The sequence below is a fragment of the Myxocyprinus asiaticus genome, chromosome 5 (genome assembly GCF_019703515.2).
Source record: "Myxocyprinus asiaticus isolate MX2 ecotype Aquarium Trade chromosome 5, UBuf_Myxa_2, whole genome shotgun sequence".
Classification (NCBI taxonomy): Eukaryota; Metazoa; Chordata; class Actinopteri; order Cypriniformes; family Catostomidae; genus Myxocyprinus; species Myxocyprinus asiaticus.
In genome coordinates, this window is record NC_059348.1 from 15,475,045 (window position 1) to 15,496,012 (window position 20,968).

The 20,968-nt window shown below is 35.7% G+C and overlaps 2 protein-coding genes and 1 pseudogene across 8 annotated transcripts in view; 2 read left to right on the top strand and 1 right to left on the bottom strand.

Moving 5' to 3' along the window:
* Nucleotides 1–1,720, bottom strand: part of LOC127441667 (abl interactor 1-like) — a 29,001-nt gene extending 27,281 nt beyond the window's left edge. For all 7 annotated transcript variants that reach the window (XM_051699314.1, XM_051699311.1, XM_051699310.1 and 4 more), the window contains exon 1: nt 1,540–1,720. In XM_051699314.1, coding sequence (XP_051555274.1) covers nt 1,540–1,695 — 156 coding nt within the window. In that variant the 5' untranslated portion in view covers nt 1,696–1,720. The remainder of the gene's footprint in view (nt 1–1,539) is intronic.
* A 3,442-nt stretch (nt 1,721–5,162) lies between these two features.
* On the top strand, nt 5,163–16,558 carry LOC127440587 (acyl-CoA-binding domain-containing protein 5-B-like). The gene is made up of 14 exons (XM_051697268.1): nt 5,163–5,323; nt 5,606–5,708; nt 5,935–6,007; nt 6,098–6,210; nt 6,770–6,885; nt 7,340–7,519; nt 7,901–7,962; nt 10,254–10,443; nt 11,191–11,209; nt 12,007–12,160; nt 14,721–14,768; nt 14,861–14,970; nt 15,108–15,143; nt 15,899–16,558. Exons 1-13 carry the CDS (start codon nt 5,176–5,178, stop codon nt 15,109–15,111), a joined length of 1,320 nt encoding a protein of 439 aa, XP_051553228.1. The 5' UTR covers nt 5,163–5,175; the 3' UTR covers nt 15,112–15,143; nt 15,899–16,558.
* LOC127440588 (tRNA-splicing endonuclease subunit Sen15-like) lies at nt 15,111–20,900 on the top strand (annotated as a pseudogene).
* Nucleotides 20,901–20,968: the final 68 nt, after the last annotated feature.

A 20,968-nucleotide genomic window follows, 5' to 3' on the forward strand; every position in this document is an offset into this window, starting at 1 on the left:
GCTTGAAAATTAAGAAAAGTTTTGAGAGGCCTATTTATAGAAAAGTCTGATTGTATAGTATAGCATAGCATGGTATAATATTGTATAGTATAGTACAGCATCGCATGGTATGATATAGAAAAGTCTGATAGTATAGTATAGTATAGTACAGTACAGTACAGCATAGCATGGTATGGTATAGAAAAGTCTGATAGTATAGTATAGTATAATATAGTATAGTTAAGTATAGTATAGCATGACATGGTGTAGTATAGATAGTATAGTATAGTATATTGTAGTATGGTATGGTTTGGTATGGCATGTCAATGCCTTTTTGTTGAGGTCTATGTTGTTGACAATATTTCACAAAATAGACAAGGATTTTGGATTTTGGTTGAAAATTAAGAAGCTTTTTGAGAGGTCTATTTATAGAAAAGTCTGATTGTATAGTATAGCATAGCATGGTATAATATTGTATAGTACAGTACAGCATCGCATGGTATGATATAGAAAAGTCTGATAGTATAGTATAATATAGTATAGTACAGTACAGTACAGCATCGCATGGTATGATATAGAAAAGTCTGATAGTATAGTATAATATAGTATAGTACAGTACAGTACAGCATCGCATGGTATGATATAGAAAAGTCTGATAGTATAGTATAATATAGTATAGTACAGTACAGTACAGCATAGCATGGTATGGTTCAGACACGCCATTCTACCTCACATGCAATACACATTTGCAACACACACACACACACACACACACACACACACAAATGATGATCAATGCACATTTTATTTAAGCCGGAATCGAGTCAAACAAGTAACCTACTTCTCAATCAATGGTGATGAACAGACTTCACACTCTACGGGCATTTAATATAAATGAACGAGTCTCTCAGTTGATGTGGCCAAAATCTGTATGAAGTTCGACATAAATATAGAAAATGTGGGCTTTCATCACATTCACACTGTCACCTGAGAGAGGCATGGCAACCGTCTGGAGAGCTAACATAGTCAAACAGCCGAAACACAATGACAAAGCTGTCTCTGAGAAATGAAACATTGTAGCAATGATAATATGACGTATAAGTTCGGAAAATGACGTTTTGGCTGAGAACACATTTGCAGTCGATACATTGAACCTATGTGACCTGCAATATGTTATTAGAGCCCATAATGTGTATAATAAAACCTGAATAGGTTTATAAACCATCTGTAACATCATATTTGTTTCTCATTGAACTGTCTGATCATTTTTTTTAAAGCTCAGCTGTCTCCATCCACCGTAGAGAAAGCGGCACGTCTGTGAGACTGGGTGATCATAGACACACCCTCTGAAATGCATTCGTGCATTGTGTCCATCAGCCTTAAAACAACGCAAATATGATCCCAAACCGAACATTCAGCATGAAGATCTCCCGGTGATCGAGCCTCAGTGCGCGCTCGTCGATCCTATGTAATGCTACATTTGCACTGCCTACACTTCAATCACATCCACACCGATACAGACAATACATGAAAGGCGAAGGTAATAATGCCGATCCGTACCTGCACATAATTATTCTCGCAATATTCCGCAACCCTTGAAAGGTTTTGGTAGCTCTCCACGAGCGCTCTTTTTCCAGCCGGGATCTCTTCCTCTAATAACATTTGTAGCTCTGCCATCTTACAACCCTCTGCATTACTGCTCACCCCCTCTTTCATTGAGAGCAGCGGAGCTTCACTCCACGACAGGAGGTCCCTCGCCTGGCATTGTGGGATTCCCGTTGGCTTGTCTTTTTCAGCACGGCGACAATTCTCAACGCATCGCTCAACGCTCTGTGCTCTGATTGGATGTTCGGCAGAGATAAACTGCTCTGGACCAATGGAAGACGAGTGCGCTTTTCTTACCGCGCAGTCCAACGATAAGGGTTTGACCGGTTTGTGAAATAGCAAAGCAGATTTATGTATATATATATATATATATATATATATATATATATATATATATATATATATATATATATATAAAATGAAATAATAATAATAAAAAAAATTAAATAAAAAAATTGTATTGAGACTGTGATAATTAAATCATGTGAAATTAAGATAATATTTACACAATAGTATAGTGTAGTAGAGTAGAGTAATAAAATGTTAATAAAGTGAGAATATTATTTCTAATCTGTTTCTTATGCACTGAAATAAAGCTATGATAATATTAGGTAACATAATAATGAAATCATGTGAAAATAATATAACATTTGCATAGCATAGCATAATATAGTATAGGAGACTATAGTAATAATATGATAATAAAGTGTAAATCATCTTTGCAAACTGTTTCTTATGCATCAAACACTACTACATATAACTATGATAATATTAGGTAATATAATAATGAAATCATGTGAAAATAATATAATATTTACATAACAGTGTTGTATAGTAGTATAGTATAGTAATATTTTTCTAATACATTGTGAATAATCTCTAATATGTTTCTGATGCACCAAACACAAAACAAACTAAATAACCAAACTTTATTAAATTATTAAATTATTAACGTTTTTTCTCAGAATGTTACAGCCCTACAAACACTATTATTTTAGTTACATATAATTAATAATAATAAATAAGTTCAATGCCTTTTTGTTGAGGTCTATGTTGTTGACAATATTTCACACAAAAAAGAAAAGGATTTTGGATTTTGCTTGAAAATTAAGAAACGTTTTGAGAGGCCTATTTATAGAAAAGTCTGATTGTATAGTATAGCATAGCATGGTATAATATTGTATAGTATAGTACAGCATCGCATGGTATGATATAGAAAAGTCTGATAGTACAGTATAATATAGTATAGTACAGTACAGTACAGCATAGCATGGTATGGTATAGAAAAGTCTGATAGTATAGTATAGTATAATATAGTATAGTACAGTACAGTACAGCATGACATGGTATGGTATAGAAAAGTCTGATAGTACAGTATAATATAGTATAGTACAGTACAGTACAGCATAGCATGGTATGGTATAGAAAAGTCTGATAGTATAGTATAATATAGTATAGTACAGTACAGTACAGCATAGCATGGTATGGTATAGAAAAGTCTGATAGTACAGTATAATATAGTATAGTACAGTACAGTACAGCATAGCATGGTATGGTATAGAAAAGTCTGATAGTATAGTATAGTATAATATAGTATAGTACAGTACAGTACAGCATAGCATGGTATGATATAGAAAAGTCTGATAGTACAGTATAATATAGTGTAGTACAGTACAGTACAGCATAGCATGGTATGGTATAGAAAAGTCTGATAGTATAGTATAGTATAATATAGTATAGTACAGTAGAGTACAGCATAGCATGGTATGATATAGAAAAGTCTGATAGTACAGTATAATATAGTATAGTACAGTACAGCATAGCATGGTATGGTATAGAAAAGTCTGATAGTATAGTATAGTATAATATAGTATAGTACAGTACAGTACAGCATAGCATGGTATGATATAGAAAAGTCTGATAGTACAGTATAATATAGTATAGTACAGTACAGTACAGCATAGCATGGTATGGTATGGCATAAAAAGTCTGATAGTATAGTATAATATAGTATAGTACAGTACAGTACAGCATAGCATGGTATGGTATGGTATGGCATAAAAAAGTCTGATAGTATAATATAGTATAATTAAGATAAATCTAATTGATCTTGTTTTAAGGATTTTTAGATATTTTTACAAAAAAACAATACAAAAATGATCAAGAATGTGATTTTTGCCCTAATATCAAAGGTCTTACTAGAAAAAAAGAAATTATGATCCAACGTGAATTTTCTTGATAAAAATATATCATCGTGCCTGGTAACATGTGCATGTAAAATGTCTAGAAATAGCATTTTAGCTTAGCATAATGCTGACAATTTACACAAGGTTTATTTCTATTATTTCGGCTCCAAACTTACTTCAAACTTACTTCTCTGTCTGCTCGTATGAATGTAACACATCATAAAAAAGTGTTTCACCGCTGTTCAAATGCACTTTGGATCACATCATTTATATGTATAAATGTTTTCCATCTGAAAGGACTAAATATTAAATGAAACAAATGACAATAAAATGCAAAGTAATCTCTTCAGTAATCAAAATACTTTTTGAATGTAAATGTATTCTAATTACCAATGATTTAAATTGTAACTGTAGTGGAATACAGTTACTTATATTTTGTATTTTAAATACGTAATCCCATGATATGTATTCCGTTACTCCCCAAAACTGAGTATAGTATAGTATAGTATAGTATAGTATAGTATAGTATAGTATGGTATGGTATGTTATAGTATAATATAGTAGCATATAGTAGCGTATAATATAGTATAGTAAAGTATAGTATGGTATTTTGTAGTATAGTGTAGTGTAGTATGGTATGGTATGGTATGGTATGTTATAGTATAGTATAGTAGCGTATAGTAACGTATAGTATAGTAAAGTATAGTATGGTAAAGTATAGTATGGTATGGTATTTTGTAGTATAGTGTAGTATAGTATGGTATGATATAGTATGGTATGGTATGGTATAGCATATCATAGTATAGTATAGCATAGCATAGCATAGTACAGCATAGTATAGTATAGTATAGCATAGCATAGCATAGTACAGTACAGTACAGTATAGTATAGTATAGTACAGTACAGTATAGTAAGTAATAATATGATTATACTGTATCACTGTAATACATTCAAAAAATATTTTGCCTATTTTTAAGATTTACGAATTTTTATTTCATAAAAAAAATTTCATCAGCACTGAGTTGTGTACTTTTAAACAAAATTAAATTAATAATATTAAAATGTTTTTTTCCCCATTTTACTTTGTTTCAAATTACTATTTTTAGGGTGTATGTTTCTTATGCACCAAAGACAAAAATAAAAAAAAACTAAATAACAAAGATATTTAATTATTTATGTTTTGTCTCAGAATGTAACAGCCTTGCGATTACTTTTATTAAATATAAATTAAAGTAAATATAAGTTATATATATATAACTAGGTGCGGATTTGGGGAATTTGAGATGTTTAGGTGTTTACTCAATATGTCTAGAAAGGTTAATTAATCTGTTTATATTAAACGAATTAAGTAAAGTATTGCAACATCACAACTGTTTAAATGTATCTGTAAATTATGAACTCTTAAATGTGTTTTTTGTCGTCGTTTATTGATTTTTTTCTGTCCATGACACGAAAGGCAATGGGTGATCCGAAATCTATCCAGAGGAGATTTGAAGCGGCGGTTAAAGTGATCAGAAGTTTACCTGAAGATGGTAATTCCTCCAGCATTACAGGTGTCATCTATCTATCTAAGTGTCTGTCTGTCTGTTGTTCGGTCTGTCTGTCTATACGTCCGTCCATCCGTCCATCCACATCTGTCTATCTGTCTGTCTGTATGTCCGTCCGTCCATCCGTCCATCCACATCTATCTGTCTGTCTGTCTGTCCGTCTGTCCGTCCATCCACATCTGTCTATCTGTCTGTCTGTCTATCATCTATCTGTCTGTCTGTCTGTCTATCGATTCATACACTGTATGTTATATATTGATGAATCTTTATTCATTCCACACATTTCAGATGACATGCTTGTACTGTTCTACAGTTACTACAAACAAGCCACAGCAGGACCATGTAACACCCTAAAACCCAATTCTTGGGATCCTGTTGGTAAAGCTAAATGGTAAATAGTATCCATTGGCTCTTGAATGATTTATCAGATATGACTACTGCGAAGTAGAGTACGAGACTGCATTTTGATATCAGTTTTATTCTTTATTCTGTTAAAAAGACATGATGATATTTTATTTGTAATTGTTAAAAGAATAGCATTGAAATGGCATTAAGTCTCATGAGCAGTGGCAGAACGTATGTGTTAAACCAAGTCACATACTGTATGTTCTTTGCAGGGAGAAATGGAAAGCCTTAGGAAACATATCAAAGGATCAAGCCATGATGGAATATGTTCAAGAAATACAGCTGGTAGGAAGCTTTAAAGAATGCAGAGAGGAAGCCCTGACACATTGAGGTATCAATAGCAAAGTTCATTAACATATCAAATGTTTATCATAGATAATAGAGACCCTTCCAGTCACAGACAGGATGGAAGAATTAACGGATGCTCTTGACCCATATTATGAGATAGCTGAGGATGAGGAAGAAGTAGTGCCCAGAAGACCGGCAAAGTTATTCACAGATAATACTCCTTAAAAAGATCCTATCAATCTCTTTCTTCCTTTTACTATTCCCCTTTCAAGTTTCCATTTTCAAACATAGCTTGTACAATACATTTTTTACTCAAGGACATCATTATTTTACTCTAAGAATGTAAACCTTGAACTCAAGTCAATTAAATAAAAAAAATAAAAATAATTAAAAAAAAAGGGAAATAGTTGTTAAAGTTGATGTGTGTAACTTTTTCAATGTTAAAATACTTTCTTGTATGCCAGCTTAATATGCAGAGAGAATTATTCTGGTACTATCTGACTTTATGGGATGGGGAGTATTCAGAAAACCTGTTTGAAACAATTATTATTTTTGCATTTGGTGATGCTAGGGTGCAGTAATTACACATCTTTAAAGACAATACTGAAATATTTTGGCACATAGCAAACCATTCCAAAATTCTACTATTTCAGAATAATCATATTATGAAGAAAGACTCTTCCTTAATTATAAAATATGTCCTTGTCTGAGCCCCTTTAATGAAAAATGTTGTGTTTTGATGAATAATAAAAAAAAAAGAAAAAAAAAAGAAAAAGAGGACAGTGATGGCGGTGCTGAGGAAGACAAAGGGGATGAGAGTGAAAGTTCTGATGAGAATATAGAAGATGACATGGAGATGGAAGAGAACAGCAAAGGTTCAAAAACAACAGCGGTGTTGCTTTTAAAATATTAATTCATTTGCAAGATAAAAAGCTGCCCCAGTATACAATAAACCAGAGTTTCAACCTGATTAAATGTTTTATCCTGTCCTTTATTACTCTATTCTATTCCATCATATTCTGTTCTGTTGTTCTATTCTATTATTTGATTCTGTCATATTCTGTTTTTCTGTTCTGTCATATTTTTCTATTCTATTCTATTCTGACATATTCTGTTCTGTTGTTATACTGTATTCTATTCTATTCTATTCTATTCTATTCTGACATATATTCTGTGGTTCTGTTCTCATATTTTTTCTATTATATTCTATTATTCTATTCTGTCATATTCTATTAAATTCATATTCTGAATTCTCAATTCATATTCTGTTCTGTTGTTCTGTTCTGTCGCATTCTATTTTATTCTAATCTATTCATTTCTATTCTGTAGACTCGAGGACTCTGGCAGAAGGCAGAGGAGGTTTACCTTTGTTTAATGAAAGCACATCTTCCTCGACCAGTGACACTCACAGCTCTCTGAACACTGAGGAAGAAGAGGAGGAACTGGCATACAGCAGAGAGCCCACCACAAAGCCTCCAGAGTTCTGCCAATCCAACAACTACCCCAATGGTATTTCATTCATAAATTACATCTCTGACTTAATTTAATATTTTAGTCTTCTGTGTGTAAGATCAGTTCAGATAAGATGGAAGCTGATCAGAGATCAGAGATGATTTATGACAGAGGCCCTTAAACTTGGTTTCTAAGATGTACTTTATGGCAAAATCGTTTCCTTTTATGTCCCTTTTAAATGAGCTCAAGGTTGAATGCTTTTTAGTCACACGACAGTACCAATAGTTTTGACTAAAATTGGATATCAGATTCAGGTTTTAAAACCAAAGCACAGATAAAATGATCAAAGTGTCTTTTATAAGTTGGCTATATAAAAAATTTTTTTTTGATGACATCATAATCAATACAGATGACAACATTCTCACCAACGACGAACAGCGTATGATCAGGATGATGAGACGAACAGCGAATCAATGGAACAGCCAGTAACACAAGAGAAGGTACAGTCTCTATTGGTTCCTGAATTAATTCTACAGGCCCCTTGAAGGTGCTTGACAAGCTCAGTTTTCCTTCCTGTTTTTACATATTTTCAACTGAAACAAGTATGTAAGGAAGTTGTCATTCTACAGCATTTTATTGGGCAAACATTTGGATATGCCCATGAGTGGAAGATGAGGCATCAATATCTTTTGTCAGTTTTCTCAGAAGAGATAGACTGTACATTTGCAGTACATTTGCTGAAAGTTTATGTCTACTTTTAGGAATATACTTTTAGGGGGCTTTCACACTGGGGACGTTTGCTGCAGTCCAATTCCGAGTGCGATTGTTCCCGGTGCCCCCCCGCAGCTTTGGTCTGGTTTCACACTCACTTGATTTTATCGAACCTCGGTCCATTTGCGTTCATCTTACGTCATCACAAACACGCATGGAGAACACAACGCGACTCATTATACTTTTTGTTTTTTTGTTATTTTGGTGCCATTATACACAGCAGAGTGAACAACAACTGCGTATATGTGCCCTTCATGGCGTAACTCATCAGATGTCCAGGGGAAGGCGGCTTGCTGCTGCACGCAAACAGCGTTTTTTGAGAAGACAGCTGATTGCAAGGAATTCATTTGCATCTTTGTTTACACTGCACGCTTATGCTCGTGTCCAGGGTGAAGTTATCGCCACTGTCATCTCCTATTATACCCTATATTTATAACCTATAATAGTATTTATATATAGTATTTATAAGGTGTATAGATAGATAGATAGTATTTATAGTGTTGATTGTACTTGTATGTCATTGTGGTGTCATTAATTTTTTGGGACTTTCAGGAATGTGTGGATCCTCCTGTGTTGTCAAAACTAATGATGTCGTCATCGGCTAAAACGCATGCGCAGGTTACTTTACTTCCTGAACGAGTGTGCACCCGAGTCCGAGTTGCTTTCACATTCACGCGAATTGCGCTAAAGTTCCATTGCAGCCGAACTCAGACCACCTCCTATAGGTAGTCTTGGGTTTGGTACCGTGGTGCGCTTTGACAGCTTTCACATTACCAATTTGGCAAATTGGCCAATGCCACCAAAATGAAAGTTTTTTTGTCATCGTGTGAGCTGTACTGGTCAAAATGTTTAGATGTTTTTTCATCATGGCAGTCAACCCTGAAAATGTTTGTTATATACAAATTCAATTTTTGTTCTACTTTTTTGTTGACACTGACTGCTTACTGTACTATACAAGAGTGTCAGTTTTGTCTAGCTGAATGTTTTTAAAAATACTGATTTCAACAGTAGGTAAAAGTTTACTGGGATAAGTCAATACTGTACACAACTCTAGTACACAGAAAAAGGATATGCACATTTGTATGTATCCAGTAAATGTATTTTTGTAGCAGTGTGTTACATGTAAACAGAAAACTCCCATTTTCATGTCCACATTTCTTACATGTAAAGTCTTATATAGTGAACAGAAAATTGCCACAAAATGACATCCATGCAAAAAAAAAAAAAAAAAAAAAGGAATATACATGTATGTCTGACAGATTTTAATAATTAATTGGATCATTTTACATGTGATGGCTCACACGATGAAAGAATGTTTAGAAGTTGTGAAGAGTTTGACAATTTCACTGAGAATCAACTCATCAGTTTTGATCAGCAAGCCATGTGCATTTAATTGTGCACATTGTAGACAACTGTACATACTCTTTTGCACACATGTGCCAAAACACGTGCAATTTGCTTAAATGAATAAGAAATTAAAATCTGGTGTGAACAAGAAACTAATTGTTCAGAGATTTGAACTTAATGTTTTGAAAAAAAAATAATTCTCAATCGAGAATTGAGCCAAAGCCATTGAAAAAACTGGAATAGGGTCTTTAATGATTTCATAGTCTTGTACTTAAAGAGACAAGATTTTAATAATCATAGAATCTATGATTATTGACCCAAAGTTTTCAAAAGATTCAGACAAACCCTTGAAACAAGAAGACATTACGCGATTTATGAGCTGGGTTGAATCCATCAAATCCATCTTGCTATAAGGTCATTCAAGAATGATGCATAATACACCACCAGAACTTTGGAAGTGTTGTGTGATTCCTGGCAAAACACAAAGTATGACTTGGCACAGACATTGACTATTCAAAGTTAAATGACATCTACTTGAGTCAACCAATTGATGGCAAGTGCACTATGTGACATTTCCCAGAGTGAAAGAGAGAGAGGTATAAAGGAAGAAATGTATTTCTTTGCCATATCATTTCAGAGCAATATAAATGGGAGTATGTGATGCTCTCCCCAGGGTTCAGGAGTTCCCAGGGTACATTTGGCAGGCATGAGTGTGGCTGAAGCCAAGATGCAGGAGCAACAAGGGGGAAACAGAGAGCCACAGTGTGGGAGTCAGGATGGAAAACCACAGGGAGTTACACCCCCACTCCCCCACCCACTGGCATTTGGAAATGACAGAACCTTGCCACACAGAAGAAGACGAGGTGGGGCTTGAGTCAGTGTTTGAACAATCTTGAACACCATGATGTCATCAAGCAATAATGCGATGGCCTATTTTCTACCAGCATTTGTATAAACTTAGAATGCAAGGGAATACTCGTATATACTTTGACTGGGAAATAATTTCTTCTACGACTAATTAGTGGTAGTAAGGCACGCATCAAACCCTTAGCCATCAGTATTGAACTTCAGTACATAACCCTCACACTGAATGGTTTGTTGAGGAGATATTACTATGGTAATACTACTTTTACAAGTGAACTGACGATTTTAACCTGGTGGATGAAAAAAATCTCATATACTTACACTGAAGGAGGGACCTGAGACTTATCGAGGGATCAGAATATCATAGAGACTTAGCCTTTAATATAATACCTTAGCAACCACCTAGCAAAACACCTTGTGCTCTTGTAACACCATTATAAGGCTACTTATGTTTGGGAAACAAACGGATGATTTCGTTATTTCGTTGGATCTGTCTGTGTCCTGCAAGACGACAGGGAACACCCACTACTGGACATGCCCACTCCAAGCAATGCCCCCCTTGGATCATAAAGTGATTCTATTGGCTAAAAGAACTATTAAAATCCTATGCAATCACTGTATGATTCGTGTTGTTTTTACTGCGTAAATATAACAAAAAATAACTTACAAATTACATGTGACGTCATATTATTAAACCGAAGGTATAACTGGTGAAATTAAACATTTCTATGTTCTGTTTTCTCCAGTAAGCTCACAAGCTAATCGGTTAGCTTATTAGCTTAGCATAGAGCTAGCTTATTCTCCTCTTCATTTTTTATCACATTTAACCTCACTGTCACCACGTAGTGATATGGCGGTATGATTATTTTCAATAGAACTTTTACATTGTGGAATATAATTTACAAAATATTCATTTTTTAATCTTTGTGGATAGGGTTAGATATAGGGGTTGGGTTAAGGTTAGGGTTAGGTTTAGGGATAAGGATAGGTGTAGGTGTAGTGTTGCTGCAGGACTCCAAATAAACTCAACAAACAGTGAGGAGTCTGCATGTGCGTGAACAGACCGGATAACAAAAATCATAGGATGGAGTCCAGAAAAGAATTGACATTTCTAGAAGTACATCAGGAAAAAGCCAATTTATACACACCAATGTAAAATATCGTCTCTCCCTCATGTTCTGTATATGTGCTCGTACACTGGGGGAATCCCGGAGTTTTACGTAAGAGAGAAGCCCCATTGCAGCACAGTTTTATTGCAGGTTGCAATAGAAAGTGTAGGAAACAAACACAGCAACAACTCTGGAATATATGGAAATAAAGTGAAGCAACAAGGAATAAAATAGTGAAGTCTTCCTCGGATGCCATGTTTGTTATTTACCCAAATGTCACAGGGAAATTACATTGCTGTGGGAAGCTGCTTACTGACCGAGCCGCATGTATACAGTGCATGTATATGGGAATGCCACTTTCTTGTAATGAGCCGTTTTCTTGTGTCCATGTAAACGTAGTGAGTTATTGGTAAGTAACACTCCAACTGAATATGTTATTTTATCGGAACACAGGTGCCAAGGAGATGGTGAACACTGGGAGACAAAAGGAATCAAGGACAAAAAGGCATTGAACACCCAGATTGCCATGACACTGTCACAGTTACAGGACAATATGCAGGATGTGCTGCAAAGATTGACCGCACTGGAAGTTCTGACAGCATCACAAGTAAGACACTTGACTACTGTAACTGTGCAGTGTAATTCAGACCGCATCCTCATATTCAATCCTTCTGCAAGGGTCTTAAAATAAAGTGGCGTAATGATGGTTAACAATTTATGGAGTAAATTATACAATAAAAAAACCTTTAATACCTCTATTAAGACCCTGGGCTCTATTTTTGTGAGTTTGCAAAGTGCAGCACTATGCGCTATGACCATGCTTAACTTCTTTTCCAATATTCATGAAAGCACTAATTCTAATCACAATTTTCGTGCCAGCGTAAGCACAAGTGGGCATGGGTGGGAGTGTTTGCTCTATCTGTGGGTGTACGCGCGCAAGCTGTGGGTGTATTGTATGTTAATGAAGTGCAATTTGCTATTTTCCTGAGAGATAACGCATTGTGTTTAACTCAGCACAAAGTCTAAACTTTCCTGCATTTGCAGTTTGGAAATTCCCCCAGCTGGTGGTGATAAAGCTAATGTCCAAACTCTGAAAATAGAGTGGAACATCAAATTAAGTCCCTGACAATCACTGTCGTAGACTTTTTATGAAACAAAAAATTATTATATTTGTGTTAAAGTATCTAGAGGTCATGGTTTATTTTTCAATTATTATTAATATGATAAATATGATTAATATGATATTAAAATATCTATATTTATGTTCCAAGGAAAAGTAACAGCATATGGGTTTTGAACAACATAAGGGTGAGTAAATGAGTGAGTAAAAGTACATTTTCCATTTTTAGGTGAACTACTCCTTTAACTGGTGGCTCATCCTCAAAATAAAATGGTCTCTTTTAAAAGAAGACTTAAGAAATGCTGTACAAAACTCAGAATTAAAGACAAAGAAATGATTTAGGAAATCTTATAATTACCTAATAATATTTGCATTAAAAATAAATGACACTGTCCTTGTCACAACCTAAAAACTCAACTGAAGCCACAAATCACAGATCTTACATGTTCTAGTTTTAATCTGAGGGTGATAACACTCTACTTTGTGTTTTATCAATCATTTTCTTAGACAATATCAAGAGAATTTTCTAAAATTCCAGATAACCACATTCATTCAGTTCCTTTACAATATACACACATTCACGCTTTATCTTAAGCCTGATGTGCTGAAAACGGCTCCGTTAATGTTTTCACATTCACAGTTATTAATGACATCCGAATCACATACTGTACGTGACATATTTTCAATTTAAAACGGGGAATTTCACAAAATGGAGAATAGTTTGCACCCTTGGAAATTATTACGGTTGGTACAACATTATAATCATAAAACAGTGGTAAAATATTGCATGTTTAGTTATGTACTGACATCTCACATGACACTCTTAACCTGAACTGCTTGCTGATGCGTGGCGCTGAAATAATCCACGAGGTTCCCGCTCAGCTTCTTAAATTCGATTCCCGCCTTCATCGATTTGATTGGCTGTCTCAAATGACATTGACGAGTGGTGTTAGACTACTGTGCATGGTAAAAATTAAACTTTTTTTAAACCATTATGATATTCCTGCAACAACTTAATGACAATTATACAGCAGCGCATAATAGACTGCAGCAGAACAGCAACAAGGATATCAGTTATTGGGAGGACAATTTGGCCATATCTGATTATTGGTGGGGACTTGTCCCCCTCAATGTATATTGCGGTTATGGCCCTGTCAAGTGATTTTTAAGTCACTGCAAAAGGTGTCGGTGAGAGAAGTTGGAGAGAATAAAATGTTTGGATTTGGTATGATTTTTTTTACCACTCCGTTATTTTGATTATATTTTCGTTTCATTTGAAGTGTAATTTGAATTTAGAAATCATTTTGGTATAATATTTTCGTTTATTAATTTAAAAAGAATCTAACTGTTGGAAATCAACCGGTAGAAGTGAAGTGCATGCTGATACAATCACTGTTAATACAAGCCATGATTTGTGTGTCAGAAGAATACAATTATTTATAATACTTACATTCTCTATAAATTAACGGAGCGTACATTCATATCCTGACGAGAACCACATTTTCCATGCGTATGAAAGGAGCGTCACTGTCATAGAAATACGCCTGACATTCAACAACGATGCAGATAATGCACAAAATAACATAATTTTCAATTGTTGTAATTCATTGCATACAGTCCATTTACACTACCAAATTCTTATGAATGTGCTGTCTTTGTTTATATCGCTGGTGCTTGACAGGGAATGGATAATATAATAGGACGCAGATGGTAGAATAACCGGAGAAAACCTCAGAATTAAATTGCGCTTGGCCTAGCCCATTTGCGCGTTGCTTGGCGATTTCGCCAAACCCATTTATGCCTAGACTTAGCGCATGCTTGCACGAAAATACCAAAACATCATGGCCATACCCACTGACTTTGCGCTTATGACTAAAAGCATAGAGCTGTGATTATCTTAAAATAGGGCCCCTGAGTGGATCTTAGTAAACTTATAAGCCGACTTTTGACCAGAGGTCCTATATCATATACTGTATAATGCCAATGAAGTCAATTTATCTGGACATCTGTCATTAATACAATCTTTTATTTATGTGTTTTGTTTTAGGCTGAAATCATTCATCTTGAAAGTTGGCAGTCAAAATCACCAAAAAAGGTCTGTTTATATGAAGTTTAAAAATATGGACTGCCATGGACTTTATAATAACAGCAAGTAGTAAATATATGTATCTATTTTCTGTTCTTCAGAGTTTACCCTGGTGGCCATTAGACATGTCCCCATGCTCTGTAGCACTGGCTGTTATGTGGCCTTTTGCTGTGCATTGGCTTGTGAAGTTTTACTTACAGAAGAGGAAGCGGTAAGCTTTTGGGCTTGTATTTTTAACTATGAACTGTATACAGAGAAAGTTACTGCTTTCTTTTATAGTCGTGGTGATGCTTCAGCTAATATAGTTAATGTTGCATAAAACACTGTGCATCTTTGTTTTGGTTTCAGATGATGAAAGTTAAATCCAGTAAAGTGGAGATACAGGTATCAGCTGTAAAATTCCTGAAGATTTTCAAATGGTCATATCTCAGGGATGCAAACTACTCACCTTTCAGCTAAAATCACCTTTTCTGAAGCTAATTTGCACAAAATGTTTTGGTAAAGTGTTCTACATTTTTCTTATTAAAATCACTTGAAAGAGTATAGTTTAAGCTTAAACATTTAAAGCTTTAAATACTACAAACAAACCAATTGAAAATATACATCTGAAACACCTGCTATGAGTTTCTCACCTTTTTCACTTCTCATGAGTTTGCCTCCCTGATATCTAACATATTGAGATATACATACTATATGATATTCACACTTTTTCAGTTTTTTTTTCTTTTTCTTTTTATGATTTACATTGAGTATAAGAAGTTTACAGTCATTTGAATGTAATTTATGACCATTTTTATGTCTAAAGAATTTTATTTGTACCACAATGTGCATTTTTACATTTACTCCTTTCCTGCATGCAGGAAAAAAGTCTTTTGACTTTTAAAACATGGGCGGGAGACTTGGATCAAGGATCCCCAACTGTTTGTTGATTAAAATTGAAAACACAAGTGTGTTAAAAAAATATTAGCTTTTGAAACATTACAGCTGTACCAAAGAGAAATGCTAAGCAACTTGAAATCTGAAATATATCTAATATAAAAGTTATACTGTATATGTGGACCATTGTTTATATGTTGTACAGTAAGTAGTCGTATCTATTTTTATATTAAATATTTAACATATTATTTATTTAAACATAGTAATTATGTGGGGCCTGGGTAGCTCAGAGAGTATTGAGGCTGACTACCACCCCTGGAGTCGCGAGTTTGAATCCAGGGTGTGCTGAGTGACCAGTAGCGGTTCTAGCTTGTATGGCGCCCTGGCGAAACCCGCTTCAACACGCCCCCGAAGTTGTTGACCGGAGTGGTCTGTGTGGGTGCCTCGTGCCGCCCCCCCTGCAAGACGCCGCCCTGGCCAACTGCCCAAGTTCCCCATGCCTAAATCCGCCACTGTGAGTGACTCCAGCCAGGTCTCCTAAGTAAACAAATTGGCCCGGTTGCTAGGGAGAGTAGAGTCACATGGGGTAACCTCCTCGTGGTCGTGATTAGTGGTTCTCGCTCTCAAAGTTGTGTGTGGATCGCGGAGAGTAGCATGAGCCTCCACATGCTGTGAGTCTCCGCATTGTCATGCACAGCGAGCCATGTGATAAAATGCATGGATTGACTGTCTCAGAAGCAGAGGCAACTGAGACTTGTCCTCCACCTCCTGGATTGAGGTGAGTAACCGCACCACCACATTCCAAATTGGGGAGAAAAGTGGATTAAAACAAAACATAGTATTTATGTTATTATTACTGTCAATGTTCATTTGATTGCATTTTCAAGCACTTAATGCTTTTGCAAGGTGAATAAAACATTTTATGGAACATTTATGGATTTTGTTGTAGCCTATTTATGTGTTTTATTGACATGTGCTACCTCTGGGTGACTCCAAGAGGTCCTTAAAATTATTTTTGAGCAGTTAGTGATTATAATTTATAGAGTATAAATGTACAGCCTCATAATGGAAATGCCAAACAGTTGAATTACAAAATAAAGAAAGAAAAAAAGATTCCTCGACAAATTAGTGTTTCGGTGTATGCCCCTATTTAAATACTGTGGCATTTCCTACACGGAAGCATTTAAATGGAGATCCATAACAATCCCGCAGACTTCTTGGGACGGATGATGTTCAGGGCTACTATTGTAAAGGCTTGGTTTATGGATATTAATGAGGTTACATGACATTAGCCCATTACAGCTCACTGATTCCTACAAAGTAAACGTTATGTAAATATAAGTCAGCTGGCGAATCAACGGACGTAATTCTCCTCATGAATATTAACTTGGCTACATGGACGCTATAAAACAGCGTCAGTGTGGCGTAATTAATATTCATAAGGGATAAATCAATATTTATAAGCTAAACCTTCACTGTAGTAGGACTCATAATTTTGCAGATTCAGACTGCAGACGGATTTCACGACCACGTGTTAAATTGATAAACGTTGTTTATTAAAATGTATTGATGAAATAAGATAAGTTTAATGGAAAACAACAGGAGGATCAATGAATATTATGATGGACGAAGCTAATCGAGCAGATCCACTGAACTGGATCCAGCAGCACCCGCGTGTGAAACTAAACTCATGCGCTACATATCTGGACCACAGAGTCTTTTTTTAGCACCAAGACCTGATGCGTCTAGATGTAGGTGACAGTGCTCAAGTATATGCTGCCTTCCTGCTGTACATGGACCTGGCTGAAGGTGAGGAAATCAACAGTGCTGGTAACAAACAGGAGCTCATGTTTCCCTGTCCAGAGTTACAGGCAGTCCTGCTGGAGGCTCGAGAGAAAGAGGGAGACACATTTCAGATGATCTACCTCTGCCTTCACACAGTCAACATTTACCACACACATAACAGTGTTATGAGGATTTATTAGGCCATGCTGCTCATCTGATAATCTGTGACATGCACAGTGTTGCTAGTTTAGCTACTTCCGAAATGTATTGTGGTACTGATTACAAAACAAAATTGTAATCGGTGACGCAATCTTTAGATACACTTTTAAAGGGATAGTTCTCCCAAAAATGAAAATTCTCTCGTCATTAACTAAGGTAGTGGGCCGATGACCTATTAATCGGAAGGCTGAAGGAGTCTAAAATGAATACAATCCCAGATCCAGTTCATCGTGCAACCAAAATTACAATAATAAGCAGAAAAAATGAAGATTTGGTGCATAAAGCTCGACTTTTAAAGGAATATTCTGGGTTCAATACAAGTTAAGATCAGTCGACAGCATTTGTGGCATAATATTGATTACCACAAATATTAATTTAGATTCGTCCCTCCTTTTCTTTAAAAATGGCAAAAACCGAGGCTACACTTACAATGAAAGTGAAGGTGGCCAAGAAATGTGAAGCTTATATTTTTAGAAAAGCACTTACATTAATTCGTCTGTGAAAACTTGTGTATTATTTGAGCTGTAAAGTTATTTTTACAGTCATTTTAGGGTTTGTTGACATTACATCATTACAACAACGAAGTTGTAAAACTGGCTATAATTTTACACAGAAAAGGTTAGTAATAATAAGTGATTTTATCACACTAAAATCGTGTTTACACACATATTGAGGCTAAACTTTTGAAACGGTGAGTACTTTAACGTTCAAAAATTGGCCCCCATTCACTTCCATTGTAAGTGCCTCACTGGAACCTCAATTTCTGTTTTTTTAAAGGAGGGGCAAATATTTTTTTCAATATTTTTTTTTTGTGGCAATCAGTATTATGCTACAAATGCTATTGATTGAGCTGAACTTGTATTGAATCCGGAACATTCCTTTAACTATAAACAGGCCTGAATCACACCGGTGACTCTTATGTTGAAAATGTTGTTTATTAAAGTGCTCTGTAGTTAAGTAGGCTATTTACCAAGTTAAGCTTTTTATAGTCTATATATTCCCCAGATAAAAGCTTTTGTAGAAGAGTTTTAAGGCCACTGTTATACTGTAGAACCAAACCGTTCTTACAGAGGAACACGCAGGAATAATAAAAAAAATCTATCGACAACTATTGGCATTGATTTTTGCCAGTAACCGATGGTTCCAAAAAGCAACTATCGACACTGATTAATCGGTAAAACCGTAATATCGGTCCGCCTCTTCTTTTCAATACACACTTTGTGTTTTGTGACCCGACTAAAGATGACACAAGTTCTCATACCTGCTTTATAAATCTAATCCCATATTTGGATTATGGTACTTTCCACACATAAGGCTTGAAACTCTTACTAATGTAATTAGTAAGAATTATTATTTTTTTTACACAAAGAATCAGTGAAAGTGTTGGTCATCCACCTCAGAAGGTTGAAAGAAATTTTAGTTTTGAAATACAGTCAAAAAGTGCCTTATACTTAGAAGTATATTCTAAGTATATTGGCCAGATGTGCTCCGATGCTCTTGTGTGCAGTGGCGTCTGACTCCAGTCTGGTGTACCAGAGGCTGTGTGATGGCTTTCTTACCCCTGACCCCCATTGGACATCCATGACCAAGGCCGTCGACAGAATCGTAAGCGGAGATCACAGACGTGAAATGGACACCCAGATCATGCTGACAAAATACACAGCCAGTAGCTATTAAAGGGATAGTTCACCCAAAAATGAAAATTCTCTCATCATTTACTCCCCCTCATGCCATCCCAGATGTGTATGACTTTCTTTCTTCTGCTGAACACAAATTAAGATTTTTAGAAGAATATTTCAGCTCTGTTGGTCCTCACAATGCAAGTGAATGGTGGCCAGATGTTTGAAGCTCCAAAAATCACATAAAGGAAAAATAAAAGTAATCCATAAGACTTCAGTGGTTAAATCAATATCTTCAGAAGCGATATGATAGGTGTGGGTGAGAAACAGATCAACATTTGTCATTTTTTGCTTGAAATTCTTCTCCCTGTCCTGTAGGGGGCATATGCATGAAGAATGTGAATCACCAAAAACACAAAAATGTTAAAGTGGGGTGGTAAAGACCCTGGCTATCACCCCTGGAGTTCGCTAGTTCGAATGCCAGGGCGTGCTGAGTGACTCCAGCCAGGTCTCCTAAGCAACCAAATTGGCCCGGTTGCTAGGGAGGGTAGAGTCACATGGGGTAACCTCCTCGTGGTCGCTATAATATGGTTCATTCTCGGTGGGGCGCGTGGTGAATTGAGCGTGGATGCCGCGGTGGATGGCGTGAAACCTCCACATGCGCTATGTCTCCATGGCAACGTGCTCAACAAGCCACGTGATAAGATGCGCGGGTTGACGGTCTCAGACGCGGAGGCAACTGGGATTCGTTCTCCGCCACCCGGACTGAGGCAAATCACTACGTGACCACGAGGACTTAAAAGCACATTGGGAATTGGGCATTCCAAATTGGGAGAAAAAGGGGAAAAAAAAACAAACAAAAAAAAAAACAACCACATCTATCATATTGCTTCAGAAGACATGGATTAAACGACTGGAGTCGTATGGATTACTTTTATGCTGATTTATGTGATTTTTTTTTGAGCTTCAACATTTTGGTCACCATTCACTTGCATTGTGAGGACCTACGGAGCTGAAATATTCTTCTAAAAATCTTCATTTGTGTTTTGCAGAAGAAAGTCATACACATCTGTGATGGTAATGAGGGTCAGTAAATGATGAGAGAATTTACATTTTTGGGTGAACTATCCCTTTAAAGACTGTTTAAGTACATTTATGAACAGGTAAAAGCTTTGAAGATGAGAGACTAAATGTGTAAGATCAGCTTGAGCATGGACCATATTTGTGCGTATAATGCTTTACAGTTGATCTGTGATGGTTTTTTACTTTAGCAGTAAATTGTAAGGCAGAGAGATGTTCAGTATCAAACAGACAACACCAATCAGTTGCTCCTCTTTACTCAAATACTTGAAATGTCAGTTGTGTAAAATTACACTGCAAAATTCCTCAAAACTTAAGTAAACAGTGCAGCAGCTCTGAACAAATAATTTCTTTATAAACCAGATTTCTGAGCTCGAGATCTTTTGTTAACTGGTCAATGTGCATTTATTTTTACTGCATTTTTGGCAATATCATTTGGCCCAACTGTATACAGAGAACTTGTTTAAGCATACACTTTGATGGGATATTATTCACTTCAAAGTAAACAAACAAACAAAAAAATGTGCTTAAGGCTATGGTAATTTTATCATCATAAATGTAAAAGGAAGAAGCACTTCCTGGTAATAAAACATTTGGAAGGCTGGTTTAGAAACTTGCACTGGTTTTCAA